General features: G+C 39.1%; 1 protein-coding gene across 1 annotated transcript in view; it reads left to right on the top strand.

Moving 5' to 3' along the window:
* prkdc (protein kinase, DNA-activated, catalytic subunit) overlaps window positions 1–18,744 on the top strand; it is a 40,827-nt gene that overhangs the window by 19,798 nt on the left and 2,285 nt on the right. The window contains exons 45-85 of the mRNA XM_065289344.2: window positions 169–232; window positions 329–477; window positions 621–758; window positions 843–962; window positions 1,057–1,200; window positions 1,354–1,505; window positions 1,751–1,882; window positions 1,989–2,100; window positions 2,712–2,839; window positions 2,927–3,076; window positions 3,455–3,628; window positions 3,909–4,007; window positions 4,090–4,300; window positions 4,472–4,664; window positions 6,620–6,826; window positions 6,927–7,042; window positions 7,115–7,246; window positions 7,882–8,061; window positions 8,237–8,448; window positions 8,560–8,698; window positions 8,969–9,157; window positions 9,245–9,469; window positions 9,567–9,675; window positions 9,861–9,963; window positions 10,610–10,772; window positions 11,007–11,181; window positions 11,318–11,502; window positions 12,074–12,254; window positions 12,350–12,507; window positions 12,616–12,827; window positions 13,699–13,786; window positions 14,023–14,166; window positions 14,331–14,538; window positions 14,918–14,985; window positions 15,063–15,283; window positions 15,430–15,522; window positions 15,669–15,749; window positions 15,864–15,935; window positions 16,033–16,234; window positions 16,494–16,682; window positions 18,544–18,683. Coding sequence (XP_065145416.1) covers window positions 169–232; window positions 329–477; window positions 621–758; window positions 843–962; window positions 1,057–1,200; window positions 1,354–1,505; window positions 1,751–1,882; window positions 1,989–2,100; window positions 2,712–2,839; window positions 2,927–3,076; window positions 3,455–3,628; window positions 3,909–4,007; window positions 4,090–4,300; window positions 4,472–4,664; window positions 6,620–6,826; window positions 6,927–7,042; window positions 7,115–7,246; window positions 7,882–8,061; window positions 8,237–8,448; window positions 8,560–8,698; window positions 8,969–9,157; window positions 9,245–9,469; window positions 9,567–9,675; window positions 9,861–9,963; window positions 10,610–10,772; window positions 11,007–11,181; window positions 11,318–11,502; window positions 12,074–12,254; window positions 12,350–12,507; window positions 12,616–12,827; window positions 13,699–13,786; window positions 14,023–14,166; window positions 14,331–14,538; window positions 14,918–14,985; window positions 15,063–15,283; window positions 15,430–15,522; window positions 15,669–15,749; window positions 15,864–15,935; window positions 16,033–16,234; window positions 16,494–16,682; window positions 18,544–18,683 — 6,158 coding nt within the window. The remainder of the gene's footprint in view (window positions 1–168; window positions 233–328; window positions 478–620; window positions 759–842; window positions 963–1,056; window positions 1,201–1,353; window positions 1,506–1,750; window positions 1,883–1,988; window positions 2,101–2,711; window positions 2,840–2,926; window positions 3,077–3,454; window positions 3,629–3,908; window positions 4,008–4,089; window positions 4,301–4,471; window positions 4,665–6,619; window positions 6,827–6,926; window positions 7,043–7,114; window positions 7,247–7,881; window positions 8,062–8,236; window positions 8,449–8,559; window positions 8,699–8,968; window positions 9,158–9,244; window positions 9,470–9,566; window positions 9,676–9,860; window positions 9,964–10,609; window positions 10,773–11,006; window positions 11,182–11,317; window positions 11,503–12,073; window positions 12,255–12,349; window positions 12,508–12,615; window positions 12,828–13,698; window positions 13,787–14,022; window positions 14,167–14,330; window positions 14,539–14,917; window positions 14,986–15,062; window positions 15,284–15,429; window positions 15,523–15,668; window positions 15,750–15,863; window positions 15,936–16,032; window positions 16,235–16,493; window positions 16,683–18,543; window positions 18,684–18,744) is intronic.

The raw sequence follows: 18,744 nt of genomic DNA, 5'->3' as shown, positions 1-18,744 counted from the left end.
ACTTGAAATGTGTCCTCACATTTAGTCCTTGAATTTGAGGATATTGGACCTGGAAAGTACTTGAAAGGTTTTTGAATTTGAAGTTAACTAAGGTGTGGGAACCCTGTAAATAACATTTATCGTATTATTATAATCATCTGTTTAATTATTCATTATTTGCATTTACAGGTCCCTATTGAGAGGAAGAAGAAATATGTCATGATCAGAAAAGCAGTGACTGGAGAAGATGGAGGTGAGATGCCTATAATATGATAAAAAATTATGAAAATATTAATTAGAAAATTTTTGTACAAACGTCTAGATAACGCCTTATCTCTTTGTCTTTTAGATACTCCTGTATATCTCTCCTCACAGTCGTACATGGCTGACAGCAGTCTCAGTGAAGAGATGAGTCAGTTTGACTTCTCCACTGGAGTTCAGAGCTTCTCCTACAACTCGCAGAACCCTTCAGGAGAAAGCAGCTCTGTCAGGACTCGAGTATGTCTCATTTTTTTGCAAAGTAAAAGTCATTGGTGTTTTAAGTGTTAAAGTGAGGCAGTTGTAGATCTCGTATCATAAACCTTTTTAAATCTTTAAATTTGAGTCTTTAAGTTATTATGAATAAGCGTCTGTGTTTTTAGGAACGTAAGGAGGTCTTGTCTCAGGACGAGACTGTTGAGTTGGAGATGGATGAGTTGAATCAGCATGAATGTATGGCTAATATGACCGCACTGCTGCGTCACATGCAGAGGAACAACATCACCCCCAAAGTAGAAGAGGTCAGTGTCCGCACAGTGACCTTTAATTTTCAAGGTTTTGTGTGTGTTAACACTGCTGATGGTCTATGCTGTGGTTTGTTGTAGGGTGTAACACCTAGTGATCTTCCTCCCTGGATGAAGTTCCTGCAAGGGAAGCTGAACAATCCTTCAACCCCACTGAATATTAGACTCTTCATTGCCAAGCTGATCATCAATACTGAAGAGGTATTGCTTTTAAAATGTTTTCTTCTCTGTTTATCTTTTCTGTTGATATGCAAATACTGTATTGTTTTAATTTATGTACGTCTTTCGTATGCAGATATTTCGTCCATATGCTAAGCATTGGTTGGGTGCACTGATACAGTTGGTAGTTTCCAGTAGCAATGGAGGAGATGGCATTCACTTTATGGTGGTGGACATTGTGGTGACTGTTCTCTCATGGACCAGTGTGGCCACACCAAAGGTAGAAAATATGTGTTTTACCATTGCATTGACTATCAGTGAATTTTGACAATCATGTGTGTAAATGTGCGTTATATAAAATGAATGGAAATATCTTTTGCATTTGCTATACATTTTAATCTGTTTTTTCTTCCCTATATCTCTCACTGTTTAGGGTAACACTAGAGATGAGATTTTGGCCAATAGGCTGCTTGGGTTTTTGATGAAGAACTGTTTTCATTCCAAACGGCCTGTGTTTCGACACAATTTGGAGATCATCCGCACAGTTGTAGAATGCTGGAAAGACTGCCTCACTGTACCCTATGAGTAAGAAAAACATTGTTTTAACATATGCTTAACATAAATTGGACTGATAACTGACGGAACTATGTTATGATAATGAACTATTATTAGCAGGATCATTTTCTTTCATTTTTATAGCACTACTTATATCATCATAAAAATTTCCCATGTAATGCTAGACTAGAGAGGAAAAAATATTAGAGAGTGATTTATTCTGGTTTTGGATGTATTATGAAAACGGACTAAAACTATTTCTTTTCTTTTTACAGTTTGATATACGAGCGCTTTGCTGGAACGGACCCCAACAGCAAAGATAACTCTGTTGGACTTCAGCTCTTAGGCATTGTGATGGCCAATAATCTTCCACCTTATGATGCTGCCAGTGGCATTGATCACGACAGGTCACATTAGGGCACAATGTGCTCCAGTTATTGATTCTGAAAAAACATTGATATTTTGCCCAACCACACTAATACTAATAGTATTTTTTTGTCACAAATGTTACAGATACTTTCATTCTCTAGCCAACAACCTATCATTCATCAGATATAAAGAGGTGTATTCAGCGGCTGCTGAGATCATCGGGTTAATCCTGAACTACTTAACTGAAAGAGAAAATGTATGTTTCATAATAGTGTTTGCTAAACTCTTTTATTTTTGTAGTAATTGAATAAGTTTAAGGGGAGGTTTCCCGGACAGGACTTATCATAGTCCCAGATTAAAATGCATGTTTGAGCTGCCTTAATTTAAAAACGTATTGTCCTGACGTATCTTAATATACGTGCCATATATAAGTGCCATTGTTTGTCTCAAGATGCACACCAGTAGGGTTTTTTATTTGAGATATGTTTGGTAAAACTACTTATAAATAATTACCCCTGGTTTCACAGACAATGCTTAAGGCTAGTCCTAGACTAAGAAGCATATTTGAGCTGTCTCAATTAAAAAATAACTTGCACTGACAGATCTTAAAATAATTATGCCAGTGCCATTGATTTGTCTCACAATACACTCCAGTAACGTCTTTTTCTAAGCCATGTTTATAAAAGATGCTTAAACGCCTTGTCCTTGCTCTAGCTAAGTCTATGAAATCGGGTCATAATGTAACTAAGGCTTAGTGCTAGCTAAACCTAAACCATGTCCGGGAAACTGCCCCTAGGAGTTCAATATTGTGAAGGTTATCTTGGGTAAGTCAACTTACAGAACCATCTGTTGTTTTTCTTCATACAGCTAAGTGAAGGGCCCTTACTGAATATCACTATTACTAAGCTCACAGAATTGAGGAAGAAGGAGCTGGATGATAAATTTATCATTGGCCTGTGCAAAGTGTCCAAACACTTCCCACCCCTGGTGGATCAGTAAGATAAAATAATTTTCATTTTAAGTTTTTACACAAGCTAAAGCATATGTGAGTCAGTAATGTGCATGTCTTTATATTTCCGCAGCTTTGTGAATCCTGTATTTTTTCTGCTGCCAAAGCTGCATGGTGTGTTGAAGACGCATTGCCTAGAATGTGTTCTCAGTCGTGCTGATGTCATTCCTGAAATCTTCCTTCACCTCAAGACCAAAGGCCTGTCACAGATCATGAGTCACAGGTCACACATCACAGTACCCCACTACAGCTCATTTTCCTGATAGTTGCTTAACATACTAGATGAACTTACATTTATATACCATTATTTGTTATCCATGTGCAGACTGTGTTTGATTTCTCATGAGTTTTTACCATGTTGCCTAATGTCAATCTAAAGCTAGACACTCATTTTTTAAATAATTATTAACTTTCCACGAATTGAAAGTTAATATTAAAGATTAAATAGCTGCCTTATAATACAGTTGCTTAAAACCTTTCAATCTGCATGCAAGTAAAAATGGTAAACCATGACATATTTGCTTGGATGATTGTCTTAATGTGTGTTATGTTCTTACATGTAATCTGGTGGTAAATAATCAATGATCATGTTGTCCTTCAGAGATGAATCCAGGCAGCGTGTTTGTCTGGACATCATACACAAGATCCTGGCTTGTCTGAAGCCGGAAGAACTAAAGGAGCTTCTGGGAGCAGTCATCGCGTTTGTGTCTCATCCTTCACCTGTCTGCAGAGAGCGGATGTATGACATCTTGATGTGGATTCAAGATAACTACAGGTTATACAAGATATCAACAGTCCAGCTGTTTTACTCTATTACTCTATTAAATTCACATTAATCTTCTCTCTCTATGTCTTTTTTTCTCCTAAATTCATAAGCTATATTCTTATGCTCTGTAAAAAAAAAAATTGTCATCTGACCAAAGTAGTAGTAGAAGAACTGTATAAAAATAAATTTGTAGTTATTACTATTATTATAACATTGCAAAAAAGTAATTGCAAGTGTAATATAGTACAGAATCAGTAACATTTATTCACATTTCATGTTATTTTGGCAGTGATTCGGAGAGCAAAGAAGACAGTACCTCTGTGGAAGTGCTGAAGACCGCTCGAGAGACTCTTCTCCAGGGGCTGATAGATGAGAACAATGGCTTACAGTAAATATACAGAACTGCTGCAACTTAAGACAAAATAATCAATAGATTCATGACACCCTTAAATAACTATCCATCTCTTTAGGCTTTATGTGCGTAATTTCTGGAGTCACGAGAGGCGTTTACCTCCGGCCACACTGGATCGTATGCTTGTTGTGCTGAGATCGCTGTATTCGTCACATATTGAGGAACGGTTCCTCAGCCTGGTCACAGACCTGCTCTTGGAGATGACCAGTCACAGTCCTGACTACACACGCAACATGTTTGAATTCCCACTTTCAGAGTGCAAATTCCAGGTGAGAACCATCAGTGCAATGCACAAAATATATTTCCTTCACGAAAAATAAATGTTAAACATACTGAATGTTTTCTTCTGTGCTTGAATGTTTTTACCAATCAAAAATTTGATTTATATACACACAGGTTGATTTTAAACATTAGTTACAGTAATATTTTCTTTCATTTAGGACTACACAATTCACTCTAACTGGCGCCTGCGAAGTACAGTCTTAACGCCCATGTTTATGGAGACCCAGGCGACCCAGGGCCCTGGTACTCAGGGTTCAGAAGCTGGAGTGAACCAGGCAGCTACAATCAGGGGGCAGATCAGGGCCACACAGACATCCCTGGAGTTCTCTCAGACTCTGGCTCCTGGTTTAGGTACTTGACATTTGTGACAAAACCAGTCTTAAAGGTGCCCTTCCTCTGTCGTTTTTATTGTTTTATACTGTTGTCTGAGGTCTACTCATGACGTTTGCATGGTTTTTACATCCAAAAACATCAAAAGCAATAAGTAATAGGCCATTTTGTACCCTGATTTTGAAGCTGGTTAGAGAAATGATCCGTTTTAATGGGCGGGCTGCATTGACGACTTGGAAGTAAACGCCCACTGCTATGATTGGATAACAGTTTTTCGTTCAAACTAACTTTCAATTTAATCTCATGTGTAATCAGTTTAATGTTAAGTGAGTGTCTTAAGACACAGTGTCTTTCTTACACACGCATATTTTATCATAAACCCTTTTGACACACACACGCGTGTCTTTTATCGTAAACCCACGCACAAAAACACACACACACAAACACACACACACGTGTCTTTTATCGTAAACCCTTTCGATGCGCGTGTAGCAACGCACGCACGCACGCACGCACGCACACACACACACGTCTTTTACATAAACCCTTCGATGCGCGTGTTACGAACGCACAAACACACACACACACACACACACACACACGTGTCTTTTATCACATTTAATGCGTGTGCATCATGAATTCGCGTGAATCGCGTCCCTCTGAAGAGAAATCCCGGCCGCAACTGATAGTGACACATAGTACAAAAGTGTTTTACTCACACAAACACGCGTGTCTTTTATCATAAACCCTTTCAACGTGTGTGCACATGAATTCGCGTCCCTCGGAAGAGAAAACACCTTCCGCCACAGTGACACATAGTACTAAAGTGTTTTACTCACATAAGCTGCGCCATTCTGTCCGGATCCAATATTGATAGAGGAGCATTGTTTTTAATCGCAGTCTCTCTTCAAATCCAGCGTTCCTCTGAACATCCAAACATGTAGCAACTGTTATGATTCCCTCGTTTAATAGGAATGATGTCTCTCGACAAAAACAATGGCCCGAATACGGTACGGTTGACGTTTAGCCATCCTTGCTGTAACTTGTTATGAAAATTAACTCAACTACACGTAATATGTGGGCGCGGTCTCAAGTTGAAGAGCTCATGAATATTAATGACCTCGATCAGTTCCACGTCACACTGATAAGCTTTTCTAACTGACCTGATTTCTCCGCTTATTTCTTTTCAGTGGCTACAGCTGACAGAGGAGGTGGAAGTTAGTTTTCACATTCACGACACAACACAAACACATATGGACCTAACACGTATCAAAAATATACAAGTAAAAACGGTTTTATGTGGAAGGGCCTCTTTAAAGGTGGGGTGCATGATCTCTGAAAGCCAATGTTGATATTTGAAATCACCTAAACTACCCCAATAGAATTTAGACCTTCTTTTGATCTGCCCCACACATACGCAACCCAGGCAATGATGTCAGTTAGTAGACACGCCCCTTACTGCTGATTGGCTACAAGTGTGTTTCGGTACACGGCCCGACTCCCTTTTCCAAAGTGTTTTTAAAAAAATCATGCAACCCTACCTTTAAGTCACACGGGTATATTTGTAGAAATAGCCAACAATACATAGTATGGGTCGAATTCATAGACATGCCAATAATCATTAGGATATTATGTGAAGAATATGTTCCATGAAGTTATTTTGTAAACTTCCTATCATAAATATGTCAAAACTTTCATTTTTGTAAGTGGATGCATTTGCTAAGGGCCAAATATTGTCCTATCCTAACAAACCATACATCAATGGAAAGCTTATTCATTTCAATTTATGTGGCCAGTTTTGTGGTCCAGGATTTCATGAAGTCTTTAATAGTCTTTAGTTACTTTAGTGTCACTCAGTGGATAGTAGGCTCAGAGATCTGGGAAAGATAAAATGAAGAGTTGAGGGGAGCGTGTTACTGTTGGTCTTTTTGAAAACATATTTTTTTGTAATAATAAATGCCTGTTTTATTTTTCAGGACGGCGTTCAGCCTATAACTGGTTAACAGGAAGTAGCGTGGACACGCTGGCTGATTATTCTCTCTCGTCTGATTCTCTCTCATCACTCTTGGTGTTTGAGAAAAAGAGATCAGAGCGTCCTCAACCTGCCTTGAGAGCCGTGGGCGCAGGATTCGGTTCCAAGCGTCTAACGGCTTCCAGTGATGAGACGGACAGTCGAAGTGTAGGTCAGTCACCAACAGGAGGAGAGCCGGAAATTGATCAGTTCATTTCTTGCAATTGGTATTAACAAAGCAGTAAACTCTTTCATTTGATTTTTTTAAACAGCTGAGCGGGAGAGACGTGCAGACATTCTGAGGCTCAGGAGGAGATTTCTAAAGGACAGAGAGAAGGAGAACATCAAATTCGCCAAGAAAGAAATTCAGTCCCAAAAATCAGAAAGGGTAGATAAGCTTTATTTGCTAAAACTTTTATGATGATGATGTTTTTGGATCTTAGCAATACTTTTTCTGCAGGAGAGGAGAGCAGATTTAAAGATCCGACAGGATGCTCAGGTCACATTGTACCGCAGCTATAGAGTTGGAGATCTTCCTGATATTCAGATTCAGTACAGCAGCCTCATCGCCCCACTGCAAGCTCTGGCACAGGTATGTTTCCTGATTCCGGTTTACCGTATTTTCCGGACTATACGTCACACTTTTTTCATATTTTGGCGGGTCCTGCGACTTCTAGTCAGGTGTGACTTATGATATTAAATTATTTCATATGAACCAAGAGAAACCATTACCATCTACAGCTACGAGAGTCCACTCTATGCTGCTCCTGAATTTATGTAATTCAATGGATTTAGTGATGCGGAATGACTTCTGGACCTTTTTGAACTTGATTTGGCTTTTCGTGTTAATTTAGCCTATTCAGCTTCCCAGGCATGAACGATATGCTATTGTGTTCGGTGAATAAATGGTAATGTTACGTTAACATGTACGGACACTTATTCAGCCTGCTGATCTGCATGCCATTGTTTAGTTAAATAAATTGCCTCCAGATTAAATGTCTGTTCTCCGGCTTGGATTTTGTGAAATCATTTTCTAAATAAATGCGACATAGAGTCCAGTGCGACTTATATATGTTTTTTCCTCTTTAAAACGCATTTTTATACACCGGAGCGACTTGTAGTCTGGAAAATAGGGTATTTAAACAAATTTATTTAACATTAGCAATTATCAATTGTATAATAGAGAAAGGGACCAAAATGTAAATGTCTAAATTGTGTTTGTTGCAGAGGGATGCCACACTGGCAAAGCAACTGTTCAGCTCACTATTTGCGGGGGTGCTGGTTGAAATGGAGGCATCCAAGTCCAGTAAAGAAACAGCAAGCATTATGAAGGATTTACTGCAGACGTTGAACACCTTCCTCAACACAAGCACCGTCTACTTTCCCCCTTTCATTTCCTGTGTGCAGGTGCGTGAACATACATGCTCTGTTCCAAAATCTAGTGTGTGACCTACGTAAGTAGTAGGCATCGGTTCACTATGGTTTGTAAGAAAGGCATTGTTCTTTTGTCTTATTGAGACTATTAAAGCCATAAAGTGGATTATAGGATTTATGCAAATATATTTTATTTGTCATTTGACAGGATATGAGTTATCATCATAAAGCCCTACTTGATGTTAAGCCAGCTAATGTAAGTGCCAGCTGTCTTGCCAGTCTGCAGCAGCCCATGGGCATCTTGTTACTGGAGGAGAGTTTGCTTCACGCAGCCGGACCATCAGAGGAACCTCCCACCAAACGCGCACGAGGGAAACGGGAACTTCCACCTGACACTGAGAGATGGATCCACCTTGCCAAGTAAGACCAACGCTTATCATTTACATTGCAGCTGTTGGTTATACAATCAGCATTTGCTTACTTGGTCATCGACTCTGATACAGATACAATACTGACTCATGTTTTCTGTAGACTCTACAGGTCTTTACAAGATTATGATGTGGTCAGGGGAATCTTTAGTGGCAAGATTGGTACAAAGCCAATAACTTCTACAGCCCTGCAAGCAGAAGCAAAGAGTGATTATGCTGAAGCAGTGAAGCTCTACAATGAGGTATTGTGCATTTACTGCTCATAGGCCTACATGAAATCCAAGCTCAAAACAACGCTGGCTCCATTAAGCTTTATTGACTTCCAGAGGAAGCCCATCGTTTACAAAGTTCCATAGACTTTTCTTTATCCCCTGGCATGTTCATTGAATAATTTGGCTAATATGATTATGCTTTTAGCATAATCCAATTTTGTAAAAATGAACATTAGACATAAAAACAGGGATTTTAAGCCCAAACCCTGATAAATCTGATTCTCATGTGTTTTGATTCAGGCTCTGAACCATGAGGACTGGAAGGATGGTGAGCCCACAGATACTGAGAAAGATTTCTGGGAGATTGCTGCACTGGAAGCATACGATCACCTGACGGAGTGGAAATCTCTTCAGTACTGTGCCACAGTCAACATTGACAATAGCTCACCCATCGACCTAGACAAGATATGGGCAGAGCCTTTTTATGTGGTACCCGTTCCAAGCTTTCATTTCATTTTTTTCGCACATTTCCTTTAAACTTGATTATATTAAATGTAATGTTTTCGTTTCGCATAGGACACATACCTGCAGTACATGATGCGTAGTATGTTGAAGCAGTTGCAGCTGGGACAGAGAGATCAGGCGCTGCTCAGCTTTGTCGATGCTGCTATGAAGAAAGAAGAGCGCAAGATTGTCATGGAGACCCATTACAGTCAGGAGCTGAGTCTGCTGTACATCCTGCAAGAGGACTATGACAGAGCCAAGTACTATGCCAATAACTGCATGCAAGTCTTTATGCAGGTCAGTTTGAATAACACAAGAAAAGTAATAGAAAGCATGTATTTTGTAGTATGTTTTCCTAAGGTTTATTTATCAAATGATATGTGTACATATCTAGAACTACTCAAGCATTGACCCACTGCTGAACTGCAGTCGTCTGGCTGTGCTCCAGTCTGTCCAGGCTCTGACAGGAATCCAAGACTTCCTGAATTATATCACAGGAGAGGGTGAGCTTACACCAACATCTTTACATAAGCAGTGGCTTTTATGGTGGGTACACACTGCATGATTTAAGCCCTAAATTTTCAGTTTTCTACTTAATTTTATCCATTAAGTAGACTAGATTGCATGGTTATCCAAAATAAGTCGTTTTTGCATCAGATTTGGGTGTGATTTAGGTTTTTTTTCTCAGTCTCAGTAAATTCTCTAAAGAACTTGATCAGACGGTGGACCAGTCGCTATCCGGATGCCAAACTGGATCCCATGAATGTTTGGGATGACATCATCACATCTCGGTGAGGTTCATTTACTTAAATGTGTGACTCACACTTTCAGTCCTTCCAGAAAAACGTTCTGTTTTTTTGTGATTGTTGCGGGCAACAATCCTTGGTCTTGCAGCATGTTTTCTTAAAAAATGTGATTGAATATGCGGGATATTTATGCAATTTTATGCGATGAAATTGCGGGAACTTGGAAAAACTGTTTGCAGCTTTTGAAGCTTTTCAAATGATGTTCACGTCACTTCATAACGTTTCATAGGAAAAGGGGACATGGCTGCGCTTGTTTGAAGTAAATGCAACATTTTTCAACTAAATCCAACATTTTTCAACTTTCTGCCAAGATATATGTGATTTTTGCTACAAAAATGCGAGGATTATGAAATCATGCAAGCCCCGCATATTTTGTGCACGGAAATCTGCAATTTATGCTGCGAAAGTGTGGCGTATTTGAAAAAATGCGGCCCCCGCATAAATATGCGGACTTTGGCTGATTATGGGTTGAATCATGCGATCGCATAATAATGTTTTTCTGGAGGGACTGCACTTTGCTTAGAAAAGTTCTGATCACTTTAACCTTTGCTTCAAAAGTCACTGATGCTATAAAGCTTAATTGCAGTGTTAATAACTGAGGTGACCAGTCATGCTTGCATCTTTGTTTTAGTTGTTTCTTCCTGGATAAGATTTTGGAGAAGCTGAGTTCCACCCCTGAAAACAGCATGGAGGTGGATGGTGCAGAGCAGGCGGGTGGAGAGGAACTTGGCACACTGGTGAAGACCTGCAAGTTCAACATGAAACTTCAAATGGCAAACAGTGCATGGAAACAGGTGTTGTGCTCAGTTCATGAATAACCTTGCATGTGCCAAGTAGTTTGCACCTCATTTTTTTTCTAAGAGAGAAAAAAGAATCTACATTTAACTAAAATAGGTCAACATTTATTTGAGTGATTCATTCAAGTATATCACACTTTAGATTTTTTAACCACATTCAGGTTGACCATTTAGAAGAATTAAGACTTGAAGGAAGTGATTCGATGTAGTAACACTCAATTTTGTTGACAGAATAACTTTCCAGTGGCAACAAAGCTTCTGAAGGAACTTCACCGTGATGCAAAGACGGATGATGCCTGGCTGCTCCGCTGGGTTCACAGTTTTAGCCGTTTCACTCATAGAAGAAGGGCTGGTCTTGGATCTGCTGAACAGTTGAATTTTCTGCTCAAGATTGTTCCACTTTTGAGTATGAACAATAACCTCATATCATACTAAATGCACATTTGATTTTTGTTTTTTAAATGCTCCTGAATTTATTAGCGAACCATTTGGAAGTCTTTCAGAAGCTGTGTTTTGATTAATCACATGACTTTATTTTACAGTGGACATAAAGCAACAAAGTGAAATCTCTTCCGGTCGCATGTTCCGTGACCAGAAGATCCTTCTAGGCACCACCTTTGATTTGATGGCCAGTGCTGTGGATCGCAGTCCATCTGCCCTGGAGACTCTTGGAGAAGAAAAAGTGCAAAAAATTCTCAAACTTGCAATGGCCTCATCCATCCCTCAGGTTATTACATATACTAAGAGCACATCCACACAGAGACGCATTTAGCTGTATACAGGAACATTTTGTTTCTTCCAGACGGATCCGGCGTTTTGGGAGCCTGAAACCGATACTTTTTTTATACTTGGTCCCAGAGTGGATAAAACTGAACACGACATCCTTGTGGTTTCATGTATACATCCAATCTGTATATTTTGTGACCGATAATCAGAACGATAATCAAAGCATACACAGAGTTTGAACTGTTTGCCCTAATGGGATACTTCTGAGTTTTATAAGTTGGGTGAGAGCACCACCTGGTGGATAATAGCGGAAATACGGATTGCCAGAAAAACTCGTCAATGGCTGGGAAAGAGTTAACATTCTTGGTATCAGTTTGGCCATGGTTTGATTTAAGCTATACATTTTGAATGTCCTTTATATGCACAAAACACTTTCTTACCCCAACGTTTCATTTAATAGGAAATACATGAACACAAGAAATCAAACTTTTCAAAGGACTGAAATGGCACACATGTACATTTGATTGCATGTGTTGTGTCTCATATGTATTTGTGTGGACTGTCTGTTTCAGGTGGTGGAGGGTCTGCAGATGCAGGCTTTGGAGCTGTTGCACAGTGCTGCCCATAAGGCTGAAGAGGAGGAGCAGTCCCTCAAACAACAGCATCTGGACACACGTGGTATTGTGGAGGCCTACATGACCTTGGTGAACTTCTGTGACAGAAGACTGAGAGAGAGCGAACAGAAGGACGAGCGTAAGATGGGGCTGGCCTCATAAAGTGTAAAATTTTAATTGATTTTGACACATTTATACAGAATAACAGCGTGAATCTCTGTTGATTCTTTATAGCGTTAAGTTCTAAGCTGCAGTCATTACCTGGACATGTAGTGAAGTTGATGCTGAAAGCACTGAAGCTCAGTTCAGACGAGGCCAGGCTCAAGTTCCCTCGACTGCTGCAGATAATTGAACTTTACCCTGCAGAAACCCTGGACCTGATGGTCAGAGAGGTACATGAATGATTTTACAGTTGGGTTGCAGGGTATTATCTTACTGACGTTTCGTGACAGTTGCACTGTTTATTTGTAAGAAAACTTTCTCTTTTTTGCTCCTGATAGGTAGTTAATGTGCCTTGCTGGCTGCTGATTGGCTGGATCAGTCAAATGATGGCTCTGCTCGATAAGCCACAAGCGACAGCAGTTCAGCATATTATTGAGGAGATTGCCGAATACTATCCACAAGCTCTCATTTACCCGTACATGATCAGCAGTGAGAACTACACCTTTGAGGAGACCGCGAGCGGTCAGAGGAACCGGGAGTTTGTTGAGAAGTATGTAAACGCTTAATGTCACAATGAAATAAAAATTACGACTTGAATTTTTTTATGGAATATTGTGGCAATTTTGTACAAATCCCTTATCTGTGAGCTTCCATATTAAAAAAAAATCTTTCATCAAAAAGGCTAATCTCCTCCCCTCCTCGAAACGATCTCTCTTCCGGTCACGAGGAATGGCGTGAGGGCGGTGCCCGTGAAAATATTGCAGCGATTAGCACGTAGCAACATTACCCAACTTCCAATGATTCAATCAGTTCTCAATGGACAAAATTAAGTCCCGACCAACGAACAGAACAGACAGGTCACTGGGGTATCACATACAAATAAGTTGTGTATATATACAATTAACTTTATGTCAGGGGTTGCTCTCCCAATAATATCGGAAGAAGGAAAGAAAAATTAATTTAAATAAAAAAATATATATATTATAATAATATAAATGAAAACATCCACCAGGAGAATATTTGTCTAAAAAAAGGTTCAAGGTCCTCTCATAAAACATAAAACAAAAAGCACAGACATTGCAAAATATTTACATCCTCTCACTATGTTCGAACCACACTCCTATACGTTAACCATTTTGACCAGTATTTGTAAAATTTATCCAGGCTTAATCTTAGAGAAAAGGTGAGATTCTCCATATCATACATATCTTTTACAATCATTATCCATTCTTTTTTTGTTGGTGGGTTCACATCCCGCCCTACCTTTTTGCTCATTTCAGAAGCTGTTTCACTCGAATATACATCATGACTGGGAAAATAAGACGCTAATTCTGTTTCATGCCGACTTTAATCCTTGCTACTCTGTAAGTGACTGTGGTCGACTGGCACTGATTGATGTAAACTGTATGTTTGTGTTGTAGCCTGAAGTCTTCACTGGATAAAGGTGGGGTCGTTCACGAATTTGTAGATGCCCTTCAGCAGCTTACAAACCCTGAAATGCTATTCAAGGTACAGTTATTTTGTGTATGCACAGTGTGGCATACATTAGCATGATGAAGTCTTTTCTTCAAAGTTTCAAATGCTACACCATTTTTTTATTGTGTTAAGAAACAAGAAGTGTCCTGCTCCAAACTTTTGGTTGAGCGAAAAATATAAAATTATTTAAATCATACTTCATCTTTAATGATGAAATAATCCATGTGGCCTGCCTTGGGAGTCTTGATTCTCAAGTAATGGTTTGGCAGGATTGGTGGGACGAGGTGAAGATTCAACTGGATAAACCAAATCTGGACAAACAGAAGATTAAGCAGCTATGTGAAGAAATGAGTGGATTGCTTGGTGATTCAAAGTGCCCAAGATTTGGATCCTTCAGAAGAAAATTCATTCAGGTTCATATTTTCCATTTGTACTGAGGGTCTGGTGATAAACAGATTAACTTAATTTAAAGATTTTTAATTTGTGGGTTAAGTGATCATTTATCCAACCTCCTCTGCTGGTTTCTCAGTTGCTTACAAAAAGATTGTCAACTTGAACATTTATGTGTCTGTCACAGAAATTCAGTAGGGAAGTAGAAAAGCTGCTTGGCCCTGGAGGTTCGAAACTGTATGAGAAGCGTAAGGACAAGTCGTTCGTCCATCAGGTGGACCAAATAGCTTTATCAATGAGAGGTTTTCAGAAGGAGCCAGGAAACCTGAAGGAGTACTCACCCTGGCTCAGCAACTTCAAGGCAGACACAATCAAAAATGAACTGGAAGTGCCAGGTTGGTGCACTTTTTCCCTGCTATATGTCATCTCAGGTTTTAAGGGATCAGTATGTAAGAAATTCATATAAATTAATTATAAAATGGCCCTGATATGTCACTACATTTCGAATACTTATATCACTGACGACAGTGGTCTGGCCAGGATGTTGTCATTTCAGCCCTCAACTAATGTTTATGTTGTCATTTTGTGTATTGGCCACCAGCTGTGTGATTGCACTACCAGTTTTAGCCACAAGTTTTGTGATTGCAATACCAGTTTTGGCCACAATCCTACATACTGTTCCTTTAAATATTAACATGTAATCAACAATACTTTCAAAGCAAAATTCTACATTATTGGAAAAAGTTGTGTGATTTTCTAAACTTTCTGCCACAGGTCAATATGATGGAAGATCAAAGCCTTTGCCAGAGTATCATGCAAAGATCACAGGTTTCGATGAAAGGGTATGAAGAATACAGTTGATTATTACTATTATCAGCGTATTATTTCAGTGTATTACAACTCATTTTCCCAACCATAGGTTAAGGTGATGACATCTATTCGACGGCCGAAGCGTCTCATCATACGAGGAGATGACGAGAAGGATTATCCGTTTCTGGTTAAGGGAGGAGAGGACCTGCGGCAGGACCAGCGCATTGAGCAGCTCTTTGGTGTCATGAACATGATCCTCAGTCAAGACACAACCTGTTCTCGACGTAGTCTGGCACTCCGCACCTATCAGGTCATTCCCATCACCAGCAGGTATACCATTATCTTTTTAGTTAAAAGTGTTATCATGAAAGAAGGTAATAATGGCAACGGGGATAAGCATTGTTTACCTGTACTTGTGTTCATTTTAAATGGGTCATCTTTTGGTGTTGTTGACACATGTTTGTGTATATCTACAGGATCGGCCTGATCGAGTGGATGGAGAACACCTGCACACTGAAAGACTTTCTCTCCAGCAGAAGAACTGAAAAGGAGCAAAAACAAATCACGCAGTAAATATCCATCAGTTTCCTTCATTGGTATCATTTTAACAGAGTTACTCTTTTAATCCTATGTAAGTACTCTTAAAAACCTCTTGCTAAATCAGATTAAAGAAACACAATTAACAGTTATATCCTTTGGTTTAATGTATTTTTAGTCCCAATGAATCTTATGAAAACTGGCTCAATAAATTTGCCGGAAAAACAGAGGGCATTAAACGATATGCAGAACTGTACAAGTAAGTCTCCATTTCATTTTATTGTTTGGCACAGCCAATGGTTTGTTATTATGTATCATTTTCCTTTTGTAAAAATAATGCTGTTGCTGTGCATTCAAATTTAATTCACTACAGGAAAACTAAACGTGCGGATACTGTGAACAACTTCAGGAAAATTGAGCAGATGGTGCCTGATGACCTATTAAAGTATGCCAGCATCACTGTTTTCTTACAGTAGTACACAATCGTAATCAATGTTGACCACGCAATAATGTTCATTAATGATGTTACTGCTTGTTTTCAGACGTGCCTTTGTGAGGATGAGTACCACACCTGAAGCCTTTCTTTCATTAAGATCCCATTTCAGCAGCTCACACGCTGTGCTCTGCATCAGTCACTGGATACTGGGCATTGGTGATCGACATCTCTCCAACTTCATGATTAACACGGAGACCGGTGGCATGATCGGCATCGACTTCGGTCATGCATTTGGATCAGCGACACAGGTCGGCATTTGGACTATTATTCAATAGCGTATAGCTGTAACACTGCAAATAATTATTTTTCGTACTTATTATTTTTGACTTGTTTTTTGTAGAAATATCTAAAAATTCTTAAATCAAGATGCTTTTTCTTTAATGAGCAAAATGACCTAAGAAAATAAATTTAGTCTTTAGAAAAAAAATACAATTTAAGTGAATTTGTGCTTAAAAGAAGCAAGAATATCTGCCAAGCAGTAACCAGTTTTATATTTGTTGTGCGTAGTTTCTTGCAGTGCCTGAACTGATGCCATTCAGACTGACAAGGCAGTTTGTGAACTTGATGCAGCCCATGGCTGTGTCCGGTCTCATTCAGAGTGTGATGGTCCACTCGCTCCGAGCCTACAGAGATGACCCAGACCTGTTACTCAACACCATGGATGTGTTCGTAAAGGAGCCTTCACTGGACTGGAAGGTACAATAACTGGGAAATTGTTTGTTAACTCATTCCCCGCCAGCCATTTTTTGAAAAGTTGCCCGCCAGCATTTTATGTGATTTTCACAAAATCCCTTCCAGGAAATTTTCTTCTAAAAATAAATAAACATACAAATATATTAAATGAAAGAACAGACCCTCTGCTTTTAAACAAACAAACAAAACGGGGGGAAAAATGTTTCCTATCTATATTTTTTCTCTGCTTACATACTCTTAAATATGGTATTTTTCTTAAAAAATATAAACATTTTCCAAAAAGCTTAAATAATTGCATTTTTGTGAAGGAATTTTGTTAGAGGTCAGATTCAGAACTATGATCAAAATATACACAGAGCTTAAAGGGACCATTTAACATGCCCGCCCAAAAAAAAAATCAATTCATACTCCACACTCCAAACAGACGGGGGCAGTATACCTCCAGAAAAGTGAGTTGGTCTATTTTAATTTAGCAGCTGCAAATTTAGCAGCATATATCAAGTTTGATTTACATTAGCAACTAAGTTATCATTAGTCACAAAAAAAACATTCGGTCTCATTAAAATTGCAATGTTTTCCGCTACGTTTCGTGCGTCCATTTGGTGTTCATTATAATCGAAGACATTTCAAGCTTCTTGGCTAATGTTACATTTTAGCCTCAGTTTGGTAGATAACGGGTGAAAACCGGATCGGATCCGTGGGTAGAGCTAACTATTAAACGCTAACAGCTAAGGATGCGCAATAATTTGCATGCGATAGTCATTGCGCTTCTCGTCAGTGAAGCCGGTTTCTTGATTAAAAGTGAAACGCCATCAGCTGCTTTCAGATGGAGCCACATTTACTGCACAAAGCCGTAGTTCATGTACTAGCTGAGCATAGGTTATCGCAATGCCTATTATAAGTGAACTTCTAGCGAAATACTAACAGCATCTTACTTACCAATCGAAAAGAAATGTTGTCATTTCGGAGTCGAACCTCATTTCTTTCATGTCCATTAGTTGTCTCCAGCGATGAAAAGCAGTACCAGTATTTACTCTGGTTCGGTTACTTTATTTATCATATTTTATTTGTGATTCCGAGCGCGTTGTTCCCTGCAAAATGTTTGTGGTAGTGGTAAATGTCTCTTGCTTTAGCCATTCTTCCGCTCTCTTCCCTGAACTGAAATACGTCCGAAACCCCTATTGCAAGGCAGGAAGGCATCAAGGCATGTCCGAATCCATGGCTGTCCGAATTGCATTTCTCTGAGCTGCCTTCATGCCTCTTAAGCCAACAAGTCAGCTGCCTTAGTTTTCGGACGCAGCGGTAGTAGTAGAGGGCTGTACTCCCACACATGCGACTTATTCGTGTATTGCAGTTTGGCTGGCGGTTATGTGCGTGGCCCGCATACCGCCTCCCATGGCCGAAACTGGTATTACAACACCAGTCGGGCTGTAGCTAGTAATTTAGCATGCTAATTCAGATTGATATTTCTGCAGCACTATACCTTGTCATTTTTTTAATGACACCTTTGCCCTTATTTCTTCTCATTCTTTTGATGCGTGTAGCTAATTTTTTAAAATCTTTTACCTCAATTATTACAAATGGCACCTTTAAAATAAGTAAATATTTTTTTTGCTTCAGTTTTTTATAAATTGTATAAGTGGATAATCGCAGTATTACAGATTAAAATAAAAACCTCATCAGGAACACGTTTTTTATGCAAATGTTTTCTCTAAATTGATGAGATAACTCGTCAATGGCTGGGAAAGAATTAAGCATGTAAACTAACTAAACTAGTTGTTTTATTCCAAAATAACAGATTAATTTAACACCATATTTCATATGGTCTTTACTGAGGAAACATTGTTATTCCACATGTTTACAGAACTTTGAGCTCAAGCAGTTGAAGAAAGGTGGTACCTGGACAGAAAGTGTCAATACCAAAGAAATAAACTGGTTCCCACTACAGAAGGTCAACTTTGCTCGCCGGAAGTTGCAGGGAGTCAATCCCTCAGTTATAACAAGGTAATTCCAATAGAGATTATCTATGGCTTTCTGGTAAATAATGATACATTGATAAATCTGT

Source organism: Paramisgurnus dabryanus, chromosome 2 (genome assembly GCF_030506205.2).
Source record: "Paramisgurnus dabryanus chromosome 2, PD_genome_1.1, whole genome shotgun sequence".
Classification (NCBI taxonomy): domain Eukaryota; kingdom Metazoa; phylum Chordata; class Actinopteri; order Cypriniformes; family Cobitidae; genus Paramisgurnus; species Paramisgurnus dabryanus.
Note: the sequence above shows the minus strand (reverse complement) of the source record. Positions and strands in the feature narration are given on the sequence as shown.